Genomic DNA, 25381 nt, shown 5'->3' with positions numbered 1-25381 from the left:
AAGCTGTTCGCAGTGAAAGCTGGTCACCTCTGGAGCAGGACCTCAGGGGATGAGAAAATGAACTTAAAACACTTCCCTGTGGAAACTATTTCAGCGTGATTCGATATTACTTTGATTAAAATAAGTTAGTTAATTAGAAGGCGAAAAGCCCCTGACTTTAAGCGTTGGGGTGGCTCCTTGGCGCCCCGGGGTGCGTCCGGGTCCTTACAGGGCTGGCTCACCGCCCCTCCCCTCCTGACTGTCCGGCCACACAGAGGACAGCTCACCTTGGCCACAGCTCCCCCGCCGTCGCCATCCACCACCTAGATTTGCCTCTGCCCCTCCCCACCCTCTGCATGTCCACCAGGCTCCGTGGTGTCAACATTCAACCCCAGACCAGATGCCCCCTCTTCGGGTAGCGGTCCTGCTCTCTAAATGCTCGGTGAGCTGCTCAGTCTCTCCACCCCATCCAATGGCACGTCTCCTTTTCCCTTATTAGGGCTCCAGACAAACGACAGGGAACCCAATTAAATGTGAATCTCAGATAAACGAGTCATGTTTTAGTATAACTGTATCCCAAATACTGCCTGAGACCTACTCAGACTTTACTTCGGCTTGCTGACTTGCCACCACTGTGCGCCGGGGGCACCCAGCGGGCTCTCCCACTTCGATGCCCGTGGACACTCGCCTCCCTCCCCCAAGCCCAGGGAGTGAGCAGCCTCAGCCCCCAGTGCAGCAGTGGATGCTCCGTCAAGAGGTGCAGCCTCGCCCGTGTCAAAGTGTGAAATCAAACTCAGGGCGGGCCACTCTCCTGCAGCCCTCTCTCCCCAGGCTACTCCTCCGCCTTTCTGGCCGGTCCTAAACACTCAAAGATCTTGCTGACCTAGCTGCTGTCCATCAAAATCACAAAAGCATCAGCTCGACTCCTGAGAAAAGCCCAAGGGTTGTTCTCCTGAAAGAAATCCAGGAGTGGCTTTTTCAGGCCATCAACCTGACTGCATCTCGGAACACACCTCGCCACACAGTGCTCAGCTGGAGGTCAGCAGCACCGTGACCTACATCCCAGCCAGGAGTCTGCGCAGCCCTCCTCCGCTCCCCGGGGGCTGCTCCACGGCCGAGCCAAGGGCAGCAGTGCCGTCACAGCCTCAGATGCCATGCCGGGAGCATCTCGGGCCAAGCGAAAGCCTCCGCTGACCCCTGCCACTGCGGGATGGGGCCATCAGGCTGTGGCTTTTATGATCTTCCCTGGCCTCCAGAGGATGTAATAAACCTAAAAACTTAGGCAAACAGGCAACTGTTCCGGGCTGGGATCCCGGAGGAACAGACAATCGGGGGGCAGCCTGGCATGCAGGGTGTTCATTAGGGTCAGGCCCTGGGAAAGGAGGAGAGGGCAGCAGCACAGGGCAGAGGGAGCAGCAGGCTGTGACCAGATCCAGGGGCAGCCCTGGCTGACCCCACAGAGTGCTCTGGAGCTACGGTGGCCCCTTCACACCCCCGCATTGTGCAGCCAGGGACCAGGACCACAGGCTGCCTGGGAAAGGGGCTAGGGCCCCTGAGGGGCTGACACTGAAGGCCGTGCAGACAGCACTCCAGAGGCCGGGCAAGAAGCCCTTCAGCAAAGGATGCTCTGGGCATCAAGCACGGGGTCCACCACCCCAAGTCCCCTTAAATCGATGCTGCAGAGGGTGCTGACGGGCAGCAGCTTCAACCATCCCCAACTCCCCAGCAGGGAGCGAGGAGCTGGGGCTCCCAGGCCAGAAAGAAGGCAGACACCTGCTTTCAGTTTTCCGCTGAAGGAAGGACAGCCCAACAATCAGAAGTGTCTCAATACAAACTGAGCTGCCCTGAGATGCACAGAATCATCACCGAGGACCTTTAGCCCGAGGCCGACTGATCCCTACCCAGGACGCCGGAGGGGGAGGTTTACGTATTCCTTCAGTCCACGAATATTAGTGAGACCGTCAAACGCCAAACAGCACTCTCTCTGCACAGGGATAAAGCAGTAAAGAACACAGACAGAGTGTTGTCTGGAGTCTTCATTTTAGTGGAGGGGTTAGAAAAAAATAAATACAATACCATTTTAGATACTGGTTAAGTGCTGGGAAGAAATGAAAGGGTGTCATGGGCTAGGACTGGGGTCAGAGGCAGGGGGAGGCAAGTCGTTGCAGAAGACCTCTCCAAGGGGGTGGTGTGTGAGCCAAGGGCCAACTGGAGCGAGGCAAAGACCTGGGAAGGGCACAGCAGGTGCAGAGGCCCCGGGGTGGGAGCCAGCCAGAGGCCTGGGGGTAGAGCAAGAAGGCCAGCGGGCCTGCAGGAGAACCAGCGGGGAAGCAAGACGAGATCAGAAAGGGGGCAAGGGCCAAATGATGCCAGGCCTCGCAGGAACTGAGAGGCGACAGGAAGCCACAGACCCGGGAGGTCGTGTGCACGGGGGTGGCAAAATGCTTCTGTATTTTTAAATGATCCCTCCAGCTGCTGCTCAGACCCTGGAGCGGGGAGAGTAGGGCAAGGAGACCAGTCAGGAGGCTAATACAGGCCACGTGGGAGATGCTGGACCGGGGATGAGAGCAGAGACGCGTCCAAAAGACAGCTCAGCCAGATCTGGGTCCCCAAGCCCTGCCGAGCAACAGAGTAATGTGAAGAGCCCAACCCAGACCTCCCAGAAGAGAATCTCCAGGACGGGGACCAGGCATCTGTATTTAACCTCCTAGGAGACGCCGATGACCACGCCGGCGTGGGAGCTGCTACCCTCGCTGCCCAGTGATGCCCTCCTCAACTCTGAGAAGCTGGGATCCTAAAGAGCGTGGAAGCCTAACCGCCTTTCAGCTCCTTCTGAGACGCGCTTTGCTCAGTGGTCTCGTCCCTTCCTCTGAATCCCCAGTTCCAGAATAAAAACCCAGCGCAGGGCTGTGCCTTCTGCTGGGTCCAGCTGGGGCCTCTCTTCTGAAGTCTACACCATCGAGAGAGAGAGAGCAGGTAGCAAAAGAGCATGAAAACTTCTGATTCAATTTGCAGTGAAAAAGAAAGAAGGGGGCTTCCCTGGTGGCGCAGTGGTGAGAGTCCACCTGCCGATGCAGGGGACGCGGGTTCGTGCCCCGGTCGGGAAGATCCCACATGCCGCGGAGTGGCTGGGGCCCGTGAGCCATGGCCGCTGAGCCTGCGCATCCGGAGCCTGTGCTCCGCAACGGGAGAGGCCACAACAGTGAAAGGCCCGCGTACCGAAAAAAAAAAAAAGAAAGAAAGAAGGGAAGGGAAGGGAAAATAATATGTGCATACACCAAGTAACTATTTTCCCAATTCCCCTAAAGAAGGCACATAACTAGTAGCATTCTAGAAGCACAGGAGCAAAGTTAATTCATGGCATATAATGAATGCCTTACTCTGGGCACTGCACTTAATTCTGTCATGGAACCCTGGTCCCAGTTAGGAAAAGCTGGAAGATAGCTCAAGAATTTCATACATTACAAAACTCAAGCCCCAGACCATGAAGGACTAAATTTTGCTTGAGACTGAAGATGACAATGACACTTTCACAGGGAATTTTGGACACGCTGCAGGGGGAGCACCTGGGGCCCAGATGCTGAAGGCGAGAGGGGGTCAGGTAAACGGCGGTGACAAGAAGTGGGCTCAGGAGACCCCACCACCTGGTCTCAGCCAGAGGGAAACCGAGGCCCTGGAGGTTAAGTGACCAGCTCAAAGTTGCTCCTATAGTCAGCGCTGGGAAAGGCTGGAGGAATTAAGCCACAGAGAACCGCCAAGGGCACACTAGCACCCCTAACCTGATTTCAGCTACGTCCTCCTGAAGGTAGGAGCAAGGGATCCCAGTGGGCTAGGTCAGCACGTTTAAGGGGTTCACGGGAAGATTAGTCTAAACAGGTGCAAGTCACCAACTGCACCAGGCGCCGGATGGGGGAGCGCAAGAAGTCCATCCAGCCTCAGGTCCACACACACGTGTCACCCAAGCGCCCTGCCACACACACGTGTCACCCAAGCGCCCTGCCACGTTCCAAACTAGCCCTTCTGCCAGAACACACAGAGATCCCCCCGCTGGTCCCTCTGCCTCGAAGGTACTTTTCTCCCCCATCTCACTTATCCTTCAAAACACTTCTAGATGTCTCCTCCTCCAGGAGGCCTTCCCAGAACAAGCCCCAGCCAATAGCTTCTGTGTGATGGCCCATCACTCACCACATCTGCTGCGGGACAGCCCGCAACACACCACACCTGAGGTGCAATAGCCCCTCACTCACCACAGCAGTTTCCACTTTCTACCCATTTACTGCTGGGCCAGTACATTTTGTCTTCCCCACCAGTCTGGATGCTTCCTGAAGGCAGAGATAATGCCCTGCTTTTGATACATCCCACAGTATGTAGACTGTCTTTATGTACAGCAAGCGCTTGGATGGATGAATGAACGAATGAATGAGTAAGCAAATGAAAGAATGAAACACATGAACTGAAAACAAGACAGTTTTCTTAAACTCAAGCACTAAAGTGAAGGGAATGCTTCCAAGTTTACTACACGTTTTCAATTTTTAAATGCAGATGAGTTTTGCCCCATAAATACCGGTTCCCTCGGCAGATGTTAACTCCAAAGCTCACTCTCCCCGCAGACCCACAGCTGTGACTCTGACTCCAAGACCAAGGCACAGGGACCTTCTGTCTCTTTTGAGTCACAGGAAAGAGGAAAAACAAGGATGTGCATGTGGCCAAATTTCTTCAGTGTGCTTCTCCAAACACACAAGCAACATATTCATAAACAAAATTGCAGGACTTTTTCTCTAGAAGACTTCACTTGGAGTCAGAGTGGAATAAGATGCAGTCTTGGTCTCGAGTAGCATTTCCACCAAGCCCTGCATCTGGTGTTGCCCAGCAGAGTGGGTTAATCGTTGTGGGGGGAGCATTAGGCTTCGGGGAGCTGGGTGCAAATCCTGGTTCTTAGCTCTGTGACTTCCGCACTTCATTTAACTTCGCTGAGCCTTTGTTTCCTCCTCACCTGTAAAAGTACTGAGCTTCCCTCACATAAAATTTTTTGCTGGAAGATGTGACAGAGGAAAGCAGGCCCCACAAGGCCGGGCACCAGCAGACCACCGATATGCTCTGTCACTTCTGGCACAAATCCAAGATCCATCCATTTATTCAACAAACGTTCACTGTGCCTCTCCTGCCCTCTGGGAACTTACATTCTGGTGGGACGATTCATTTTAACAAAACCTTTGCATTCCTTTCCCAAAAGAGATGGAAATGGAGGAAATCCAGAAAATATATTTTGCCAAATTTTCTAGCCAGATCTCAGAAAAATGAGGAGCCACCATATAGCTGATCTTCGTAAATTCTGTTTATAAAATGCTTACCTTCATCAACACAATGCAGAGGCCACGGTTCATAAAAAAGACAAGAGTATCGGAAACACCAAAATTCTTTCACTTATTTTTAAACGCCTGTGAATTACGTCTAGTTATTCTGACTTAATCCACACTGTCTGACCTGAAGACGTGACACACGCTGTCCTTCCCGCACCGTGGCCAGCAGCTCCCTCCCTGTCCCCCTTGGCAAGCATGCAATGCTCCTTCACGTATTAATTAATGGGAGCAACAGAGGCCAGAGGCAGGACGAGGTCAACGGACAAACACAAACGTCTCCCCTTTACGAGGCTCTCTGGGGATGCAGAGATATATGACCACAGTTCTCGCCCTTCAACAGCCCACGATCACCCGCAGTGGGTGAGAGCAAACAGGCTGTAAAAGCAAAGCCAGCTTGGGGGTGGGGTGAGTGGCAGGGAGGCCGGACCAAGGAGACGGGGCTTCAGTCGGCATCGTAAGTGAAACACAGTCGGCCCAGAAAAGAGGCCCAATCATTACCTCAACAACACCCACGTTTTTATACTGGGAGAGAGGAGGCAGGGCCCCAGGAAGTTTCACCTGCAAAACATCAGGCCATCAACAGAAGAGCAGGCTGACCTTACCGGGGGCGTCCGGTCCCTGGAGCACATGCAGTCAATCACCTCCCGGCAAGGCCTCCCGCCCCAGGGCTCTCCAGGGGCTTTAGAGCCGCTGATGCCCAGCTGCACCCCATATTCATTAAACCCGACTCTCCGGGGTGGTAAGCCTCAGCTCGAAACGGAGGCCCGTGTCCCAACCTTCTGCTGAATGTTTCAGAGGGACAAGCTGGGACTCACCCATACTCAGATGTCACCACCAAAGCCTGAAAAGGAGAACAAACCATAACCTGGACCTGTGAGAAACCAGGTGAGAGAGAGGGAAACAGACCAAGCAGGCCACCAAAACCCCAGGCAAAGGAGAAAACGCCCCCCGCGTGGGCAGGCAGCGTGCTCAGAGCTGCAGCTGAGGTTCGGGTCCGAAGAGCCGGGCTGAGGTTCTGGATCTGTAACCGACCAACCCTTTGAGGACCACTAGGCCTGTCCACCCATCCCCAAACCTGCCTCCGAGGGGGTGCCAGGTTCAGAGGGCAGACCACTAAGCCTCGCAGGCACAGACGCTGTCCTTACTCAGTGCCCCCCACAGAGCCCACAGAGGCTCCCTGCCGAGCCGCATCTCCCAGGGGCACCCGCCCCCACGTCCCCTCTTTTCTGATCTACGTGACAACCAGGAGAGGACCAGCATCTCTAAGCACTCAGTGAAATTCACAGATGCTTGCGGCGCAACAGTGGGATGAGCAAAGGACACTCAAAGATGACCCCTCCCCAAAACAAAAACGGACAACACTGACACTGTAGGGAGGTGGGAAGGGGAAATGTGTAAAGTGGACAACAGTCTTAAACGAACAAGGAAAGGAGGAAGATTTTTAAACCTCCATCATAAACCAGAAGTTTTACAATGGCATCCCAGGGTGAGGGCTGGTACAGGCCATGTTCTAAAACACCTACCGGGGTAGGGATAAATTAGGAGTCTGGATTAACAGACACACACTACTATACATAAAATAGGTAAACAACAAGGACTTACTGTACAGCACAGGGAACTATATTGGGTATCATGTAATAACCTATAATGGAAAGAATCTGAAAAAATATATATCTATATATATAAATGAATCACTTTGCTGTACGCCTGTAACTAACACAACATTGTAAATCAACTCTACCTCATAAAAAATTATAAAAATAAATAAAACATCTTTAATTCATTGTATTTTTAAAATCAGAAGGTTTTACATACAAATCTGGGTTTCCGACTTCTCTGGAAGCATCCACAGGAGAGCAGGGCCTGCTCCCCGCTCCTCGCCTGGCTCCCCAAACCTGGGAGCCGAGACACCCTCAGCCCCCCACCTCCCCGCCACCCCAGGAAACCCAGAGACTTCACAGAAGGGACTGTGCCTCTAACAGCAAAGTCCTTTTTGTAAATTACGAACCGGCGGCAAATTTAAAGGCTCTGATCGTGGTTTCTCAAACTTCATGCACTTTCTGCTGGATGTCATTACCTCCCCCAACCCATGGTGCCTGGACAGGGGACAGAGCCATGGAAATGCTGGCAGAGGCCTCGAAACTGATCAAGCTGACTTTTAACAACATATGATCTCACTCAGCCAGGAGCAAATAGGTCTGATGTGTTCAGGTATTGAGGATTTATTAAAGAAACCACCAGCGAGGGGCTTTCTCTCTCATGTCCTTCTGTCTTTTCAGTGTGGGCTGCACCCTCCTTAATTCTCACAACTCCCTGACAGTATCTTCAACCCTGCGTGAACTCAAGACACCTTTGGAAGAATGAAGCTGCCCTTCCCCGGAGCTGTAATGCCCGTGTAGCATTCTAACGTTCTTAGTTCGAGAATTCATCCCAGGTGCCTTGAAATTGAATACTCTACCACAATTTACAGGCAGAAATAAGAGCAATCACCTCATCATCAAGCCAGGAGGGCCTGAGGTAAGAAAGCCCTCTGATACCCCCAGGCTTTTTGCAATGAAACAGAGAGAGAGCAAAACAGGTCTGGCCTCATCTCTGCGGCTGGCTGAGCAGGGAGTCCACGCACAATAAAGCAGGCCCCTCCTACGACAGCCACACAGGGCGAAGGAGGTCTCAGGTTGCACCTGGCCAAGACCTACACCTCTAGTTTGGACGTCATTTCAAAGGCAGAGGGGAGGAGGGGGCGAAAGCCAGCCCCTCCGTAAGGAGTCTCACTGATAACGGGATGACATCAGAGAGCAGTTCTGCTTCTGTTTCACTCAAGGCCTCAGCTCTCAAGTGTCGCCTTCCTGTTCTTTGATGATTAATCGAGCTTTTTCACTTGGCCTCCACTCTGCTGCACACTTCGATGCTGCCCCTGAGCCCCTCACGTTCCGTGGCTCTGCTGTTGGCATTTTCAAAGCTTGACTAACCCACTTCAGCATCTGAAATAGGAGGCTCTCCAACAGGAGTGCAGAGACCTGGCCCCGGGCTTGCCACGAGTCACACAGGGAAGGGACTTGAGAACCGCTGTGTCTGCCTCTGAGGTTAAATGAGTGGATAAAATCACATCACGCTGAAGCCACACAGAGAAAGCAAACTGCTGGTCCCGTTCTAGCAAATGCAACGTTAACATACAGCCACAAGGAACTGCTCTCGGCCCTCGTGGGAGGCCTCTGGGCCTCCACGTGCTGTTCCCTCCACGTGCTGTTCCCTCCACCCGCTACACCTGTCCTCCGCGGCCGATGCCCACTGCAGGCCCAACTGAGCCGTCTCTCCCTCCAAGGGCCTTCCCCCAACACCCCAAGTCTCAGTGAGCCCCCAACATGGGCTTCCACATGCACCACAGGACCTGGTCCCACGGAGGCAAGGTCTGTGCCAGGCTGGTGGTCCACCGTATCCCCAATATGCAGCCCAGCGGCTTTTCATGGTTTGGGGGGCTCTGCAAGATCAAAACTATTTTCATAATGGCACCAGGACATTATCATTTGCCTTTTCACTCTCACTCAAGACGGCCCAGTGAAGTTTTCCAGAGGCTACAAGGTGTGTGACGACGGGTCATTCTGATGGCTGAGGGACTGTGTGCTTGTGTATTCTTCTGTACTAAAAAGAGTCTGTTTTAATTTCTAATGTGGTAAAGATATCAATATAACCCACAAAAACAAAAGCTCTTTGGGGTCAACAATTTTTAAGGAATCCCCAAAACTTTGAGAACTGCTGGTCTAGCACAAGGCCTGGCATACACCCAGCAGAGTTTAAATACTTTATGAATTAATCAATCAATCAATGACAGGCAGATGAAACCTCTATCAATACACTGATGTCTACTTTGTAGTCTGGTATGGACAAAGGATGGAAAAAAGAGGTGCCCAGGGGTCAATTCACTCTTTCCTGGTTAAGAAGGGAAAGAAACAGATTCCCCAGCTGTTTGGTTAGGTAGTAGGTGGATGGCTAGGTAAGGAGATGAGTGAGTGGGTAGATGGCGGGGGCAGGGGGATGTATGGGTGGAAGGATGGATAGGTGGATGGATGGGTGGGTATGTGGATAGGTGGATGGATGGATGGATGGATGGATGGATGGATGGATGGATGGATGGATGGATGGATGGATGGATGGGTGGGTGGGTGGGTGGACAGGTGGGTGGATGGATGGATGGGTGGATGGCTGGTGGCAGAGCAGGTGGGCGGGAAAGTGGGTCCACTCCAACTGCAATGCACTAGCTCCCACCCCTCCACGTTCAGTCACACCTGATGGCCCCCCAGATCAGCCTGTCAGTCTCACTCCCTGGCTTTCTAACACACAAATTTCATCATGTTACACCCATTTGTAAAATGGTTCCCTTTATCTACAGAATCAGCTTTAAGTTAAATCATTTTAGAGCAGTGGAAAGGAAGAAACAATAATAACGTCCAGACAGCACAACCTCCAGAATCTGGACCTCTCACCTCTCCGCCCCTGTGCTCACCAGCCAGCTGAAATGTCAGCAGTGTCTCAACACTGCAGCTCCCCAATCTCACTCCACAGTTTAGGGCCTCTGGACACTTTCTGCTTAAAATGCCATTGCCCGCCTTGTCTGCCTGGCCAACTCACTGTACAGAGTCCTGCCCTCAGACACAGAATCCTCCAGGATACTCCTCCCAGCCCTGAGAAGGAGCTACACTCAGCACCTCTACAGCCACACACCACTGTGCCCTGAACACCCATCGTCACCCACACAACAGGGGACATTCTCTTTGTGGCTACTGCTCCCACTAGATCGTGAGCTACTAGAAAGCAGGAATCATGCCCTTGCTCCTCTCTGACCAAAGCAAAAAGCCCAAGAAAAGCTCAATGGCCAGACAGATGCCAAGGTCACCAGGAAAACACCTGCTCTTCACCATGTGAAGCCTAGGCAGACCTCAAAGCTCCATTTCTCCCATAATGTCTACCTGTAGGCTTGAGCTCACGTTGATTTTCCTTTCTCCAAACACATACTGTACTTTATTATCTACACAGAGAACCTAATACTTGGTGACGAGTGGACAAAGTCCACTCATTGCTGAGTTATGTAAGATTCTGCTCCATCGTCACAATATTCATGGGAAATCCGAAGAGGTACAACACAAAATTATAAGTTACCACTGATTGTGCCTACTCTGTGCAAGCACTTCACAGCCATTAAAATAATCTTACAAATAAGGTAATATTGTCCCCATTATACAGATGAGGAAAGAAGAGACCAGAAGACTAAAGTATCCTTTAGAAAACCATGTAGGTAGTTCGTGGCAATGCCAGGATGCAACCCTGGGACCACCTGATTTACCTACCCTTCAATACCCATGCCTCTCTCGCACCTTCACTGAGCACTGTGTGAAAGTTTGGGATCATGGGGCAGTGACAGCTCTGTCTTGCTAATTTAATCCAGCCACAGTTCAAAGGTATGCCCTCCAAGGAAAAGCTCACACACACAAAAAAATCAGTTTCTCTTACACAGACAGCACTTACTGTCTGCTGAATGAGGGTATGAATGAATAAGAAATGGCAAATCAATAACTAAAAGCACGGTCCAAAGGCTAAAGAAAGATGGTAGAGAAAATAAATGGGATTTATCCAGGACTGACTATCAACAGCTGTCTCTCAAAAGTCAGAGTAGAATAAAAGGAGGAGGGGAAAAGATGGTAAAAGCAGAAACAACCACAAGATCCTCTGACTTTTTAAAATCAAAAGAGAGAGGAATTCCAGCCAAGATGAAATTAGAGACAATCAAATCAGTTTCAGAGCACTTATGTTCCAGGAAAGAAAGAATAAATTCCTTCCACTGGTCCTTTAATTCATTTATTACTCATCAGAAAGAACAGAAAATCTGAAAGCTGTTTGTTAGTAGAATGTACAGGCTAAGTTAACACTTAGGTTATAGGAAATAAGGTTCTCTTGGGGAAAAGCCCCATCAGGGATTAAAGGTCCCCACCTGTCCTTTGCATTGACATGGGGAACAATTAATCCAACCAAGGTGTTAAGAGCTCAAACAACCAAGGACACCAGGAGGCAAAATTCCTCAATCCTTTGAGTGGACAGAGGTACTGAGGTGGTGGGCGGGGCAGTTACCTATTCTCATCCTTAATATATCAGTATAGTCAAAGTTGACCCTAAGAACAAGAAAAGCTAAATTAAAAAGGAGATATTTTACAAGACAACTAAATGCCTTGTGTCATCTTGGACTGAATCTTGGACCAGAGAAAAAGACACTATTGGGCAACTTGGGAAATCTGGATGAATCAGATCAGTGGATAATACTGTATCAATGTTACTTGCCTGGTGTTTAATTATACTACAGCTGTATAAGGTGAAAGCTACACGAGAACTCTGCACTATTCCTGCAACTTTCTGTACATATTTCAAAATGAAAATTTTTTAAAAAAGAAGAAAAACATCTCAATTGGATCATCATATATGAGCACCGGCCCAGGACTCCTGACATTTTTCTCACAGTTAGTTGCCCTTCTATCTGCTCAAGCAGAGATAGCTCCTATAAAAACACTAACTTTACGAAAAGAAAGCCAACAGACCAAAACCCCATATTTTTAAAAGCTTTATCTCTGCAACTTGTTTCACTTCCGAACTAGCCTCCATCACCTTGAATCAGTTTTTCTGGAAAGCTCCCTGGGGAACTTGAAGTCCCACTTAGAGGGAACTCACGAAGTGGTTTACCTGTGCCCCAAGCTGAGTCACTGTGATGGCTTAGACTCTGTTTAATAAATCCTGAAAATAAGAATCAGTAGGTGCACTCGGCAAGAGACCAAGACACCATGAAGCCACGAGAGCTTAAGAGAGCAAGCTCCTGATACTGGGTATCCCATGGTGGACTCAGAATCCTAGACTCTTTGAAGTTGAAAATTCTCATTCTAAGCTTTATTTATCCTCTTGGGATCAAAAGCCCCACCCTTCACCCCCAGCTTCCAAGAGGAAAGAGGACTGACTTTCTAACAGCATCCTAATTGCAATGTTCCCTCATGTAGAAAAATCACATTTTACCAAGTTCTGCTCTGAATAATAGATTCACTACACTAGTGTTTTCAAACCGCCAATCATAAATTAGTAGATAAAGACCATCTTTTTTTTTTAATGAAATAGTAGACAGTAGAAACATCAGCATGCATTGGGCTGATAAAGGTCTTACTGCAGATGTTTTAAATGCATAGTCCTGTACAATCGTCACCAACTTTCCAAAGTACAAATGTCCTTCATTTTAAATGTGATTAATCCTTTTTCACTAAGTCAGAGGGGGAAAAAAAATGTTTTAAATGAATCTTATATTCACAATAACTTTTATTAGAAAATCTGAAATGTGTTACAAGGGGCAAAAAATAAATACTGTTGCAAACTGAAGTCAAAAACTTTTCCTGCAAAGTATTTCCCTCAGATATGTATTAATTACAAAGAGGAAAAAATATAACAATACAGCGGAGAAACCCAGCAGATACCACCTTGACCAAGGGACTGACGTGGACATCACCAGTAACGAGACATACTGGCATCATGACCCCCCCATAATAGGAAATGAAGGACACTTATGTGGCTTTCTTGCCAAAACTGCATAACTTCAGTTTAATCATGACAAACCGTGGGAGAAACCCAAACTGAGGGACATTCTACAAAATAACTGACTGGCACTCTTCTGAGACTTAGAAACTGTCACTGACCAGAAGAGATTAAGAAGACATGGCAACTATATCCAATGTGGGATCCTGCACCGGCTCCTGGGACAGAAGAAGGACGTTCTCAGGAAAACCATGTCCAGTTACCAGGGCTGCACCACGCTGATGCCTTGGTCCTGACAACTGCACCGTGGTTACGTAAGACGCTGATGTTAGGGGAAGCTGAGTGAAGCATATATGGGAACTTTACTGTATAATTATTTCAAGTTTAAAAAAAAATCCTTTTCTAAAGGAACAAGTGTGTCCTGTCCCATAAACTATATATCATTGAAACATAGTGTTTACCCTCCAATTCTCTAACCTTAAGAGATAAACATAACACGTATTTGATGCGTAATTTGTGTATAATTAACTTAATACACAGGGAAAGCCTGAAGCTGTCCTTTCCCCAGGCTCTTCCTCAGCTCTCTTCTGCCTCCCCAGCCTAATACCCAACAGGAGGATCATCAAACTTCCCTTCTGCTCACGGGAGCAACGTGAGGCATCCCACGGATGCTGGGCTTCGGATCCCGGATTCCTTGTAAGCATCCACATACTGAAAGACTGGGGAGGAGATGACAGTTATTAATGCAACGAATATCTTCTGAGTACCTATCTCTGCCAGGCACAGTTCTAGGCCCTAGGGAAACAGACAAACCCAACAAGGTTACCAGCTCTCACGGAGTTTATGGGCAAGAAGCAGGGAGACAAGAAACAAGAAAACAAAAATCCTTTCACATGCATACACATGCCCATGCACGTGTGCACTCGCGCACGTGCACACAAACTCAATAATGGTAAATGCTGTGAAGCCAGGAGACCAATGCAATGTGATAAAGGCTTCTCAGAAGAAGTGACATTTGAGCGGGGACCTGATCTTTCTCTGATCCCCAGTTTCTTCATCTATAAAATGGAGCTAAAAATATTCACCCCTGTGGGATTGTTGTCAAGAATTGAATTAGATAATGATGGCATAAGACTTAACAGAATTCCTAATAAGTGAGTGAGTGGCTAGAAATAGTCACTGGGGACAAAAATTACTTGTCGGGGCTTCCCTGGTGGCGCAGTGGCTGAGAGTCCACCTGCCGATGCAGGCGACGCGGGTTCGTGCCCCAGTCTGGGAAGATCCCACATGCCGCGGAGCGGCTGGGCCCGTGAGCCATGGCCGCTGAGCCTGCACGTCCAGAGCCTGTGCTCTGCAACTGGAGAGGCCACAACAGTCAGAGGCCCGTGTACCGCAAAAAAAAAAAAAAAAATTACTTGTCAACACCATTAGGGTGAAAGCACTTTCTCAGTTGACTTTAAATTCTACAAATCCCATTGAAATTGCTCCAACTGTCTATGAGTAGATTGCTGATCACAGAAACAGTTATTTCCCCTCCACTGGGCAGCAACAATGAATAATGAATATACTTGGAAATGGACAGAGCAGGAAACACACATGCTCAGCCCAGAGTGGGCGAAAGTGAAGGAAAGCTCCAGGCCCCGCCAGCAGTCGTGCCTGATGTGAGTCACTGGGCCGAATCCAAGGGAACAATGACAACCTTCCCAGGAAGGACTTCTCCATCACGGAAATCAGCCAGAGGCTTCAACCTGGGGAAGGGCCTGGGCGTGGTGGGGCACTGTCACATCTCCCCCAGGCCGTGTAAGTCTAGCCGTAATGTATTTCGTTTCATAAAACAGGCCTCAGCAAGACTGCATCCCAATTCCAGGACCCACAAAAATAGAAAAAGCTATTGAAATAATTTAGGAAGTTGATCATGAAATGAGAATGTGTAGGTTAAATCAGCTCAGACCAGAGTGCTATCTACGTACTGCACAACTGGACATTTCTAAATAACCTCTGACACACACACACACACACACAAACTTCTCTGCCAGGCCCAGGTTTGCAATGCCCAGGTGAGGGCTGGGGTCTGAGCACCTCACACAATCAGTAAAGGAGATTAGATTTTATTACAGGAGCCAAACTGCACAGGTGAACAGGGGTGAGCTCCCTCCTTCCTTTAATCCCTCCGTTAACTGGAAGGGCAGCAACAGGTGCCACCTCCTGGCCCCCACCACCAGCCTCCCGCCCCCAACCCCACTAGCATCCCCTCCCACCCCTCAACTAAAACAGTTCCCTCCAGAGACAGGAGCCAATCACCTCCCCAGCCAGCTGGGCTCGGACCTCGACCTGCAGCACCTCCGATGCTGGTGACCCCCTCTCCTCTCCCTTGATGACCAGGACGTTCACTCTCCTGCTTTTCTCCCTTCCTGTCTCCATTGCCTGGCCCTTAAGTGCAGTTGTCAGTAACAGGTGATTATAAAAAATAATAGCAGCTCTGATTTGTTGAAAGGATATTACATGCCTGGAAGTATGCTAAACACTCTCTCCATATACACCCTTCCATCTAAACCCCTCAACAACTTATGCACTATCATTTTACAGCTGCGGCTCTCACATGCTGTGGCTTCCGTAGCCTTTTACAACTCTTAAACATAACTGAAGAGCCTAAAGAGCTTTTATTAATGTTGATATACCCATTTATAGTTACCATATTAGAAATGAAAACTGAGACATGTTTGACACAATGCACTGCACACAGACTCACGACGTCATCACACATCATGTAGCTTCTCGAAAACTCCACAGTACCCTCGTGAGAGATGAGAGTAAAAACAGCAAATATCTTACTATGGGTGTGAAAACAGTTCTGACTTTGTAAACCCCCTAAAATAGGCTCAGTGAGTCCTTGTTTACAAAAGAAGAAACTGAGCCCAGGAGTAAAACCAACCTGCCCAGGTCACTCGGCCAGCTACTGACAGCTCGGTCTTAACCCAGGTCATGCAGTTCTGCTATCCCACCCCTTCTTTCTTTACCATGGTCCTCCTCAGAGACAACATTCACTGCCACCACAGCCGCTACCACCTTCAAGCAACCCACCTCCAAATACGCACCTGCAGAGCTGATAACTCACCTGAGTTCCTACTTTCTGCAGCCCCACCAGCATCCGGAACCAACTCAACTGACCACCATGGCCCTCCACCCCGACAGGCTCATCCCACATCCTGACCTTGGCAAAGGTCATTCGTCCACTTAATAGGGCCCCAAGCCTCTCAGTCATCTGACTCTTTGCCTCTCTATGTCCTACTGATTGGTCTTCAGAATGTCTCTTGCAAACGTAAAAGACAGGATATAAGATAGTTATACGTTATGCTGCTACACAAACAGGAAAAAAAGACTGGATTTAAATGCACCAAAACTTTAGGAGGGGTCATCTCTGGATCCGTGGAATTATGAGCGATTTTCAATTTGATTTCTTTGGAACACTTTTCAGCAGACGTTTTTTACAAGCATACATTATTTTCACAATCAGAAAACGCGGTGAAGGTTTTTTCAGGGTTTTGTTTGTAAGTTTCATCCTTTGACTCCTCCTTTCCTGTTACTTACATCGCCAGCCTGGTCCAGAATCCCATCCCTACCGGTCATACTCCAGTTCTCTGAATGGTCTCCCAGCACTGGCCTCTGCCCAATCTAAAGGACATCTGAGGTCTCAGGGTCTTGCACCCCAGAATATGGCAGGAAAGTCAGTGGGATAATAGTGCATAAAAGGCACTTAGCACAGCACTTGGGAAACAGTCAATCAATGTTCACTGTTGCTGGAATGCTGGTATTATTTCCCTACCCTGCTATATTTCTGAAAAGCCATCAGCAGCTCCCAGTGCCTAATAATAGTAGCCAATATTTATAGAGCCCTTACTCTGGGGCCCAATACTGTTAGCAAGGGTTACCTCATTCAGTCATCATCTCAGCCCCACAAGGGGGGTCCTGTGAAGATCTCCGTCTTACAGGTGAAGAAACTGAAGCACAGAACACCTGAGTAAAGTGCCAAGACCCAGAGCTAGGAAGGTGCAGAGCCGGGATTCAAACCCAGGTCAGGCTTACTGTCCAGTAGAACTTTCCACGAGGATGGACATGATCTATCTGCCTTGTTCAATATGTAGCTATGGAGCATTTGAAATGTGACTTGTGCAACTAAGTAACTACATTTTACATTTTATTGAACAGTTAATTTAAGGAGCTGCATGCCGCCAAAGGCCAGCACAGGACTGCAGCATAAAAGCCCAAACTCCCAAGCTTAACAAAGAAATGTCCTCACAACGCCCTGCCCACCGACCTCTCAACTAATCCTTACACAAAGCTCCAGTGAGTCCAAGATCCCGGGTAACTGTACTCGGTGCCACCTGCCAGCCATCCCCACCCTCCTCTTATCTGAATCTTCTGTACAATGGAGGGGCTTTAGAAATGAGAGTAAGAGAGACTTCAGCTCCAACCCGGACTCCACCGCGACCTAGCTGTGTGACCTCAGGTCTCTGAGCCCCTCATCCACAGAATGCGGCCACTGTGCTAACTTCCAAAGAGCACCAGCCGAGCACTTCACAGACGCTCCCTAAATGGTGGCTGGTTACACCCCTGCTTCGGGGCTCAACTCAAACCCCACCCTCTCATCCAAGGGACCCTGGGAAGCCCCGGAGACCTCTTCCTCCAGCTTCCAGAATCCCCTCACAGATTCTGTGTTATCTGCGTGTGTGGTGTGCCTGTGTCTCTCCTCTGCCACCAGCCCAGCCGTCCCCTGAAGCCGAGGGCTTCTGTCATCAGCAAGCCCGGGGACAACAAGTCACCAAGCAAAGGGCTCTGGAGGGAAGTGGAGCTGGCTCAGCCGCACTTTATTATCTCAGGGGTCTCAGTTTCCCGTCTGTAAAATGGGGTGAAAAGACCTCCATCAGTGAGCTGGTGTAAGGGGGAAAGGAAGTTGCCAAGGTGAAGAAATGAGCACGGTGCCTGGTGCATGGTACCATCTCGACAGACACCACCCACCCTTAACACAAGAGACGGGCGTCATCACAGACCCAAGAGGCTACCACTGAGCTATGTTCCCCAACACTCCTGCTCTTAAAATGGGAAAACTTCAGTAGAGTCTAAAGACATCAACCCCAGTCAAACTACCACTGGCGTTTTTTTCTTTTGTTTTTAACTTGATTGACATGACAGCAAATTCTACCTGAGAGGCTGATTGGGAAGAGAAGCTGAGAACCCTCACAAATAGAAGGCCTGAGGCGGACCTGCCTTATAAGACGAGAAAGTACATTATAACGCTAACATCTGGCCTGTTCCCAGCACTCAGCAAATTTTTTCTTTTTGGTAAAACATTTTTTAAATATGTGTTATGGAATAAAGGTACCATCATTAAATTCTAAAAGTAACAGTAATAATAACAGCCAATCTTGGGGCTTCCCTGGTGGCGCAGTGGTTAAGAATCCGCCTGCCAATGCAGGGGACACGGGTCCGATCCCTGGTCCGGGAAGATCCCACATGCCGCAGAGCGGCTAGGCCTGTGAGCCATGGCCGCTGGGCCTGCACGTCCAGAGCCTGTGCTCCGCAACGGGAGAGGCCACAACAGTGAGAGGCCCGCGTACCGCAAAAAAAAAAAAAAAAAAAAAAAGAAAACAAAAGAAAAAAGCCATAAGGTAGTGTTGAGGTTCAGGATGGGCCACCTCAAAATGCACCTCCACGGCATATTAATTGTTTTAAATTAAAGTTTCTTAAGAAACGGCCAATCCAACAGGGTCACTCTCACCCTTCTTTGTTTCCCTGAGAGCAGGAGAATCAATCTCCCATGTGAAGGGCACACTCCCTGCATCTGGAGGTAGAAGGACACCCTTACAGTCAAAAATAGGGAATTCGGAGCCTTGTTATTTCTTTAATTTACTACCCCAAGCCCAAACTCTGTTTAGGCTCTTCAATAACTGGGCACACAAAACCTAACTTTCTTTGTCCTATCAATTCCTTACAAATTTGTTTCTTTTTCTCCTGTTAAATCTTGGGTCAATTTTATTATTAGTCTAGCCACAAGAACTCAAGAGAGCGGTAGAGGGAGAAATTTCCTCCTCTCGGACAGTAGTAAAAACAAATTCATCACATCTTGTTCTTAATCAAGCACTGGGTGTTTCTTGCAAGGAGGACTGGTGACCGCAACAGGCTCCTCCTCAGAGTCAGTATTTCACCACACTGCCCCATCCTTCAACAGCCTGGGTGCAACGGCCAACCTCACCTCCCTATCACTCCAGGCCTTTCCTTCGGGCTGGTTGCTTCCTCTTTGCCTTCAGCGCCTGTACTCTTATTTACAATAGCCAAGACATAGAAACAACTTAACTGTCCATCGACATATGAATGGATAAAGAAGACGTGACATATATACATGTGTGTGTATATATATATATATATATATATGAATATATGAATATTATTCAGCAATGAAAAAGGAAATCCTGCCATTTGCAACAGCAAGGATGAATCTTAAGGGTATTATGCTAAGTGAAAGAAGTCAGAGAAAGAGAAATACTGTATAGATTGCCTTTATATGTTCAATCTTAAAAAAAAGAAGCAACAAAAAACAAAATAAACAAAAAAATAACTTAGAAAAAGAAAACAGATTTCTGGTTACCCAAGACAGGGGGTAGGGAATGGGGGAATTGGATGAAGGGGGCCAAAAGGTACAAACTTCCAGCTATAAAATAAATAAGTCATCATGTACAACATGATGACTATAGTTAACACCGTTGGATAGTATATTCGAAAGCTGTTAAGAAAGTAAATCCCAAGAGTTCTCATCACAGGGGAAAAAAACATTTTTTTCTTTTCCTTTTTTTTTGGAAAACTACATGAGATGATGGATGTTAACTAACCTTATCGTGGTAATCATTTCACAACATATACAAGGCAAGTCCTTCTGCTCTACACCTGACACACAGAGCGACGCGTCAATTACATCTCAATCAAACTGGGGGAAAATATTTTTAACAACTTCCTTCAATCCTCCCAGACAACCAGCTGAAAATTCTTTCTCCAGTGCCAGTGACTTTTTAGATAACTTTTTAAAATTACATACACAAGTTTTCAATTATTAATTATAACACCACCAATGAGCAAAGTAAAAACTCAAACAGTAAAGGGAAAAAAACCAAAAAAGAAGCCATCTATCTTCACCTGACAGACTCTTCATCAGCTCTCCTCCCCAGAGTTACCACTGCCAGGCTTCTTATGAATCACTCCATACAGGTATGGCCGTGTGTGTGCCTCTATGTACATATTTTTGAACACACACATCCACACAACTCTACTGTAGTGAGTGTGTATGTGGATATCTTGCTTTACTCGCTTAATCCCCTATCTTGGAACTCTTAGGATCAACACATTCTTTTTTAAGTACTACACAGCATTCTACCAAATGAATAGGCAATAATTTAACAAATCCTCCATCACTGTACATTTAGATCATTTATGATTTCTTCGTTGTTGTTCCAATGATGATGCAGAAACATCCTTACACATACTTCCTCGTAGGTAGGAATATAATCCATAAAATAAAATCTTAGCAATGAAATTCCTCAACCACAGAGTTTTATAAACCTCTAATCTGGACAGCTGCTGTCAAATTTCCCAGCATGGAAGTCTCAGAGGTCTTGATCCTTTATGACTCCATCACCAACACTCAATGTTCAGTTAATATTCACCAATCTCACTAGTGAAAAATGGTTTCTTACGGCCATTATAACTTGGAAGCCTTTCCTTATGAGTTAGGCCAAGTACTTTTGGTTGGCCAATTGTATATGTCTTTCTATTTCACTCCCAACTTCCAGATCACTGTCTCCCCGTGAAACTGCTCTTTGGAAGGCTACCAATGCTCTTGTCTCCAAGACCGAGGACCTCATCTTACTGGCATCCTCAGAGCACCATCTTGGCAACATTTGACAATAACCACCACCACCTCCTTCGGGAGACCTTTCTCCTTTCCCGCCATGACCATTTGCTGTGCTGGTTCTCCTCCATGAGCTGCAAGCCAATCTTCTCCCTGGAATCCTAAAGAGAAGCATATCCCAGTGTCCAATCCCTGAATCCCTTTTCTTCTCACTGTAAACATTTTCTTTTTTTAAAATCTACTGAATATCTGTGCTTTATACATAAAAGTAAGATTTTCTCCTGCTGAGAAATTCCCTCCTCACTGTAACATTCTTAAACCGTCATCCACGTGCAGAAGATTTCCAAATGTCCATCCTCGGATCACCTGAGACCCATGTTTCTTACAGTCTACTGAGCACCAGCAGAGAGACGGTGTCCTTCCCACACGTCGGACAGTGAGCAGGGTCAACACCTGGGACAGCACTCATCCTGTGCTAGACGCTGTCCTTGTACTTGACACTTACTGCATCTCCTATAACTTTCAAACCCAAGAGAGAATGCACCCCCCTGACCGTCCACCTTCCCCAAACCTCTTCTACCTCCCTGAGCATCAAACCTCAGTTAATGACTCTGTGTTCTTCCCCTTTCCCCTCCTTCTCACCCAATGAACTGCCAAATCCCGTCAATTCTGCCAGCAGACTGTCTCCGCGGATCTTTCCAGGCTTCCCATCTCTACCTATGGCCAGACTACTGCTTCCTTACCTCTCGCCCTAATCCTGATGCCACCACAAGAGTTCTCTGCTGAGAGCACAGACATCATCACATCCATCTATCTGCCCAAAGCACGTGGCTTTTGGACATGTTTCCTGTCTTCTCTCCACATATCTGGGCTTCAGGCCTCCACTGTCAAGGCACGCACCAGTAGCATCCCTCCCAACCCACCCAGGGTTTTATGAGAGTCCCACTAGTCTGCAGTCCCTCCCTCACCAGAAAGACACTCAGCAGACCTCACTTACCTTGTCCCACAGACAGCACCCAGCACAATGCCCGTGCATTTGGTAGGCGGCACTTAATAATTGCTTTCTAAAGCTACTCAATACAATCTCGTAGCATGCGCTCCAAAACGTCTTTATTTCAAAGAAGGAAAGGAACTTCGATATACATGTAAATCCAAAATAAAGAACAATCTTTCAAAAACATCTAAATGACTCTGGGGTCCATTTGTCTTGTAGGACTGAATATACATAGAAACCTACGTATTTTCTTAGGACTTACAAAAAAGTCAAACTCCTTCCCTAAAAAGCTTTAGAGATAACTTAAAAATCACAAAAGCACTGGTCTCCAATAGTTATAAACCAGAATAATGATTCCCTATCTGCCAACAGAAAAACAGATTCAGATGAGCCAAAGAAGGCTCCGGCAATCTCTTGATTTTATGATCTTCTGATGACCTCCAAAGTTGATACAAAGAAAGTAGCAAAGGCCATATGGTAAGTCAAATGTCCACCTTGATTGAGAAGCCAGTAAAAACAAATGGTCTTGTGTGAACTGCTCCTATCAATTGGGAAGGACACATCCCATTTAGATCTACTTCATTCTTTAAAGTTCTTTAAACCAATTTAAAAAGCTAACTCTTGTAAAAACTGATTATAAAGTAGTCACCGAAAAGCAAACTATTCCTCAGTGAAGGCAAAGTCAAATCATTCTGGAAAGCATTACTTCGTAGAAACATACAAGATTAAATTCTAAATGTGTTTATAATCCCCCCCCAGCTGTTAACTGTTTATGTTCCCCCAGCATATTTCAAACACGTGTACTTAAGTGTCCTTGATTTTTTTTTTTCCAGGAAACAAAAGTTTTTAAAGTTTTGCCATCCACTCTTTAACCTTAAGTTAAGAACTGCTAAACTACTGATTAGAAGTTAGGGTTCAAGTTCAGGGAACTGAAATCACTTCTTAAGAGTTGAAAAAAGTAACACTGATAACAGTTAGAGAACTTCTGAGTTGGCATAACTGGGGGGACTTCTCCTAACAGCTCTGGTGCCCTCATGACCACGCTCATGGATTTACACCCTCGTGAAATTGTTCCCTTGATGCTTTTTAAAGAGAGAAGAAGCAAACTTCTTCAAATTAATGGGACCTGGAAGAGTTAACAGGAATCTCCTCCGTGGCCTCGTGAACTCTCTACCCCCCAGGGCCCCTCCAGGGCAGTGTGAAAGGAACAGCAAAGCTTCAAGTGGTCCAGGCCCCCAGAGGCCACAGCCAGGGCCCAGTGGGCCGGAGACCGGCTCTTGACACTTAAGTCCAGGCTGGCCTTAGAGGGGAGCTGGAGACCAACTTCCTCCGGGTGGGGACGCCTCAGGGGCCCGCCTGCGCCCCGCCCTCCTACTCACCTGCGATTCATGGGCCGGACCCTCACGGCCACCTTGACCGATGCCATTGCTCATCGCGGCCCGGACCACGCGGGTTCCCACCTGCCCAGCGTCCCGCGACTGCCGGCGGCTCTCGACACTTGGCCCGCGGCTCCCGCCCACTTCCCCCTCTGCCCCCGCCCCTCCGCTCCCGGCCGGACCCGGCGGCCCGCGGCGGCCCCACCTGCCCTGCCACTGAGCATGCCCAGAGCGGCTCCTGCCCGCGTGATCCGCGCCCCGGGCTTTGGCGGCGCCCGGGAGGCGCGGAGGGGCGGGGCCGGGTTGCCTGGGCGGGGCCTGGAGCACGGAGGGGCGGGGACAGGATGCCCGGGCGCCGCCGCCTGAGGTCGACAAATCTAGGCAGATCAAGTGGCCTGGGAGCGGGGATGGAGTCATTTCAGGGAAGCTTAAAACCCAACCTCATTCCTTTAAAAACTGGGGAGGAGTTCACAGTAATTTAGGGCCAGCGCAAGGACCCCAATCCTGGGGTCAGATTACCAAAAACAGTTTTTCGGCCTTTAACAAGGACCTGGCTTTACCCCACTGTACAGGTGTTAGCTCATGCAATTTACGGAGCAAGAAACTGAAGCACAGAGATTATCACAGCTTGATAGTGGGCAGCTCCTCAGGTCCTCTCTGCTACTCTAAGGCTGTCCGAGCGCGTGTGCTCTGGACGCCTAAATTCAGGGATACAGAGAAATGAAAATAAAAAGGGTACTGGAGGTTTTAAATGTGGGCGAGAATGGCTATATTGGCTGAAATCAGATCTTAATTGGACTTTTTTCGCACTTATGTTACAGTTTAGTAGTTTTAAACTTAAAGGAGTTTGGGGTGGGGACGACCCTCTCCTCCGGGCCTAGGGTTTCTGGGAGAAGCGAGGTCCGACCCCGTTTCTTGTCGGGAGGCCCCGTCCCCGCCGCCCTCTCCCGGGAAATGCATATTCATTCATTCAGTCCATCAAGCATGAATGCATTCGGGCATTCTTTCACACACACCCAGTGGCCCACCTGTTAACTGCGGGCCACATTAACCAAGGCATCAGCTCTGCCTTCCTCCTGCTGCCCCATTCTGGGCCGCTTAGCCCACCCACCCCACGCTTCCTGCCTCGGTTCCCACAGCTGCCCCCCACCTCGGGTGGGGGCAGGAAGGCCCAGTGAAGGCAGTGCCCTCTCCCCGCCGGTATTTCACGCCCCCAAGGGCAACCAGGAGCTGCTGGCAGCGTCCCTAGTTCTAAGGAAGGCGGCCCGACTGGGTCGGAGGGGCTACTCCCCCAGCAAGCCAAGCTATAATGGAGGCCGCAAGAAGTGGAGGCTGGGCTCCTGGGTTTGAGCCTCAGCTCCAACACTAGCTTTGGGAGGCGTCCAGTCTGCATTACTGGGCATCTCTGAGGCTTTTGCTTTATCTACAAAACAGGAACAACTCCTTGGAGTTGGTTCATGCTTTAAGTGAAATGATGTCTGCAAACATGTAACCCACTCAGAAAAGGAATCGTCGCATCAGCTTCCCTAGAACCCCGAGGCTGGCCGGAAATCAGCAACCACGTGTTTCTAGAGCCGGGAGAACCCTGGCTTCTCCCTCTTGGGGGGCGCGGAGCTGGGTGCGGATTTGACCACCGGGCTACGGGGAAATCGGGAGCGCCGGATTTCGGAGCGGCCCGGGCATGCGCGGTAGCGGCGGGAGGCTTAAAGACGCCGTTAAGGAGCTTGCGCGACGCCCCGGCTGCCCGGGCAGGGGCGGGCCCCGCCTTATATGGGAGCTGCGCCGGGACAAACTCCGCGGGCGCCCTTCCCGGAGGGCGTGGCCCGACATCTCGGTGAGCCACCGTCACCCCTGTTCACGACCACCCTATCCGGGTCGGCGGCCTCAGCGCACAGAACGTGAGAGGGCCCCAGAGCCGGCAAAGACAGCCCAATTCTTAAAGACAGCAAATTACACAAACTTTGTAGGAAGAGTTCTAGTTTTGCTCATTAAAGCGATTTTCTGTGTCTGGGGCTTTATTGGTTGGTAGTTTGGAATGTTTCAGCATTCATTCATTCATTTTTCCAACATCCTATACTTGCCTATGAGCCCTCTGTCCCTTCGTGACTTTGCCATTTGACAAAACAGACCATCGCAGTCCTGCAGACACTTTGGTCCCACCTACCACTCCTGGAGCTTTTGTATATGAGGCAGTAAGTCTGCAACTCACGCCGGGCAGGAC

General features: G+C 48.9%; 1 protein-coding gene across 9 annotated transcripts in view; it reads right to left on the bottom strand.

Moving 5' to 3' along the window:
• The window catches only part of LOC101321628 (kinesin-like protein KIF16B), a 278548-nt gene extending 255230 nt beyond the window's left edge, over window positions 1-23318 (bottom strand). For all 9 annotated transcript variants that reach the window (XR_002174849.3, XR_012326207.1, XR_012326206.1 and 6 more), the window contains exon 1: window positions 23164-23318. Coding sequence is in view for 4 of the 9 variants with exons in the window: in XM_019927579.3 (XP_019783138.2) it covers window positions 23164-23210 (47 nt within the window). In the remaining 5 variants the exon portion in view is untranslated. The remainder of the gene's footprint in view (window positions 1-23163) is intronic.
• Window positions 23319-25381: the final 2063 nt, after the last annotated feature.

The sequence above is a fragment of the Tursiops truncatus genome, chromosome 15 (genome assembly GCF_011762595.2).
Source record: "Tursiops truncatus isolate mTurTru1 chromosome 15, mTurTru1.mat.Y, whole genome shotgun sequence".
Lineage (NCBI taxonomy): Eukaryota > Metazoa > Chordata > Mammalia > Artiodactyla > Delphinidae > Tursiops > Tursiops truncatus.
This window is presented reverse-complemented; position numbering and strand designations above follow the sequence as displayed.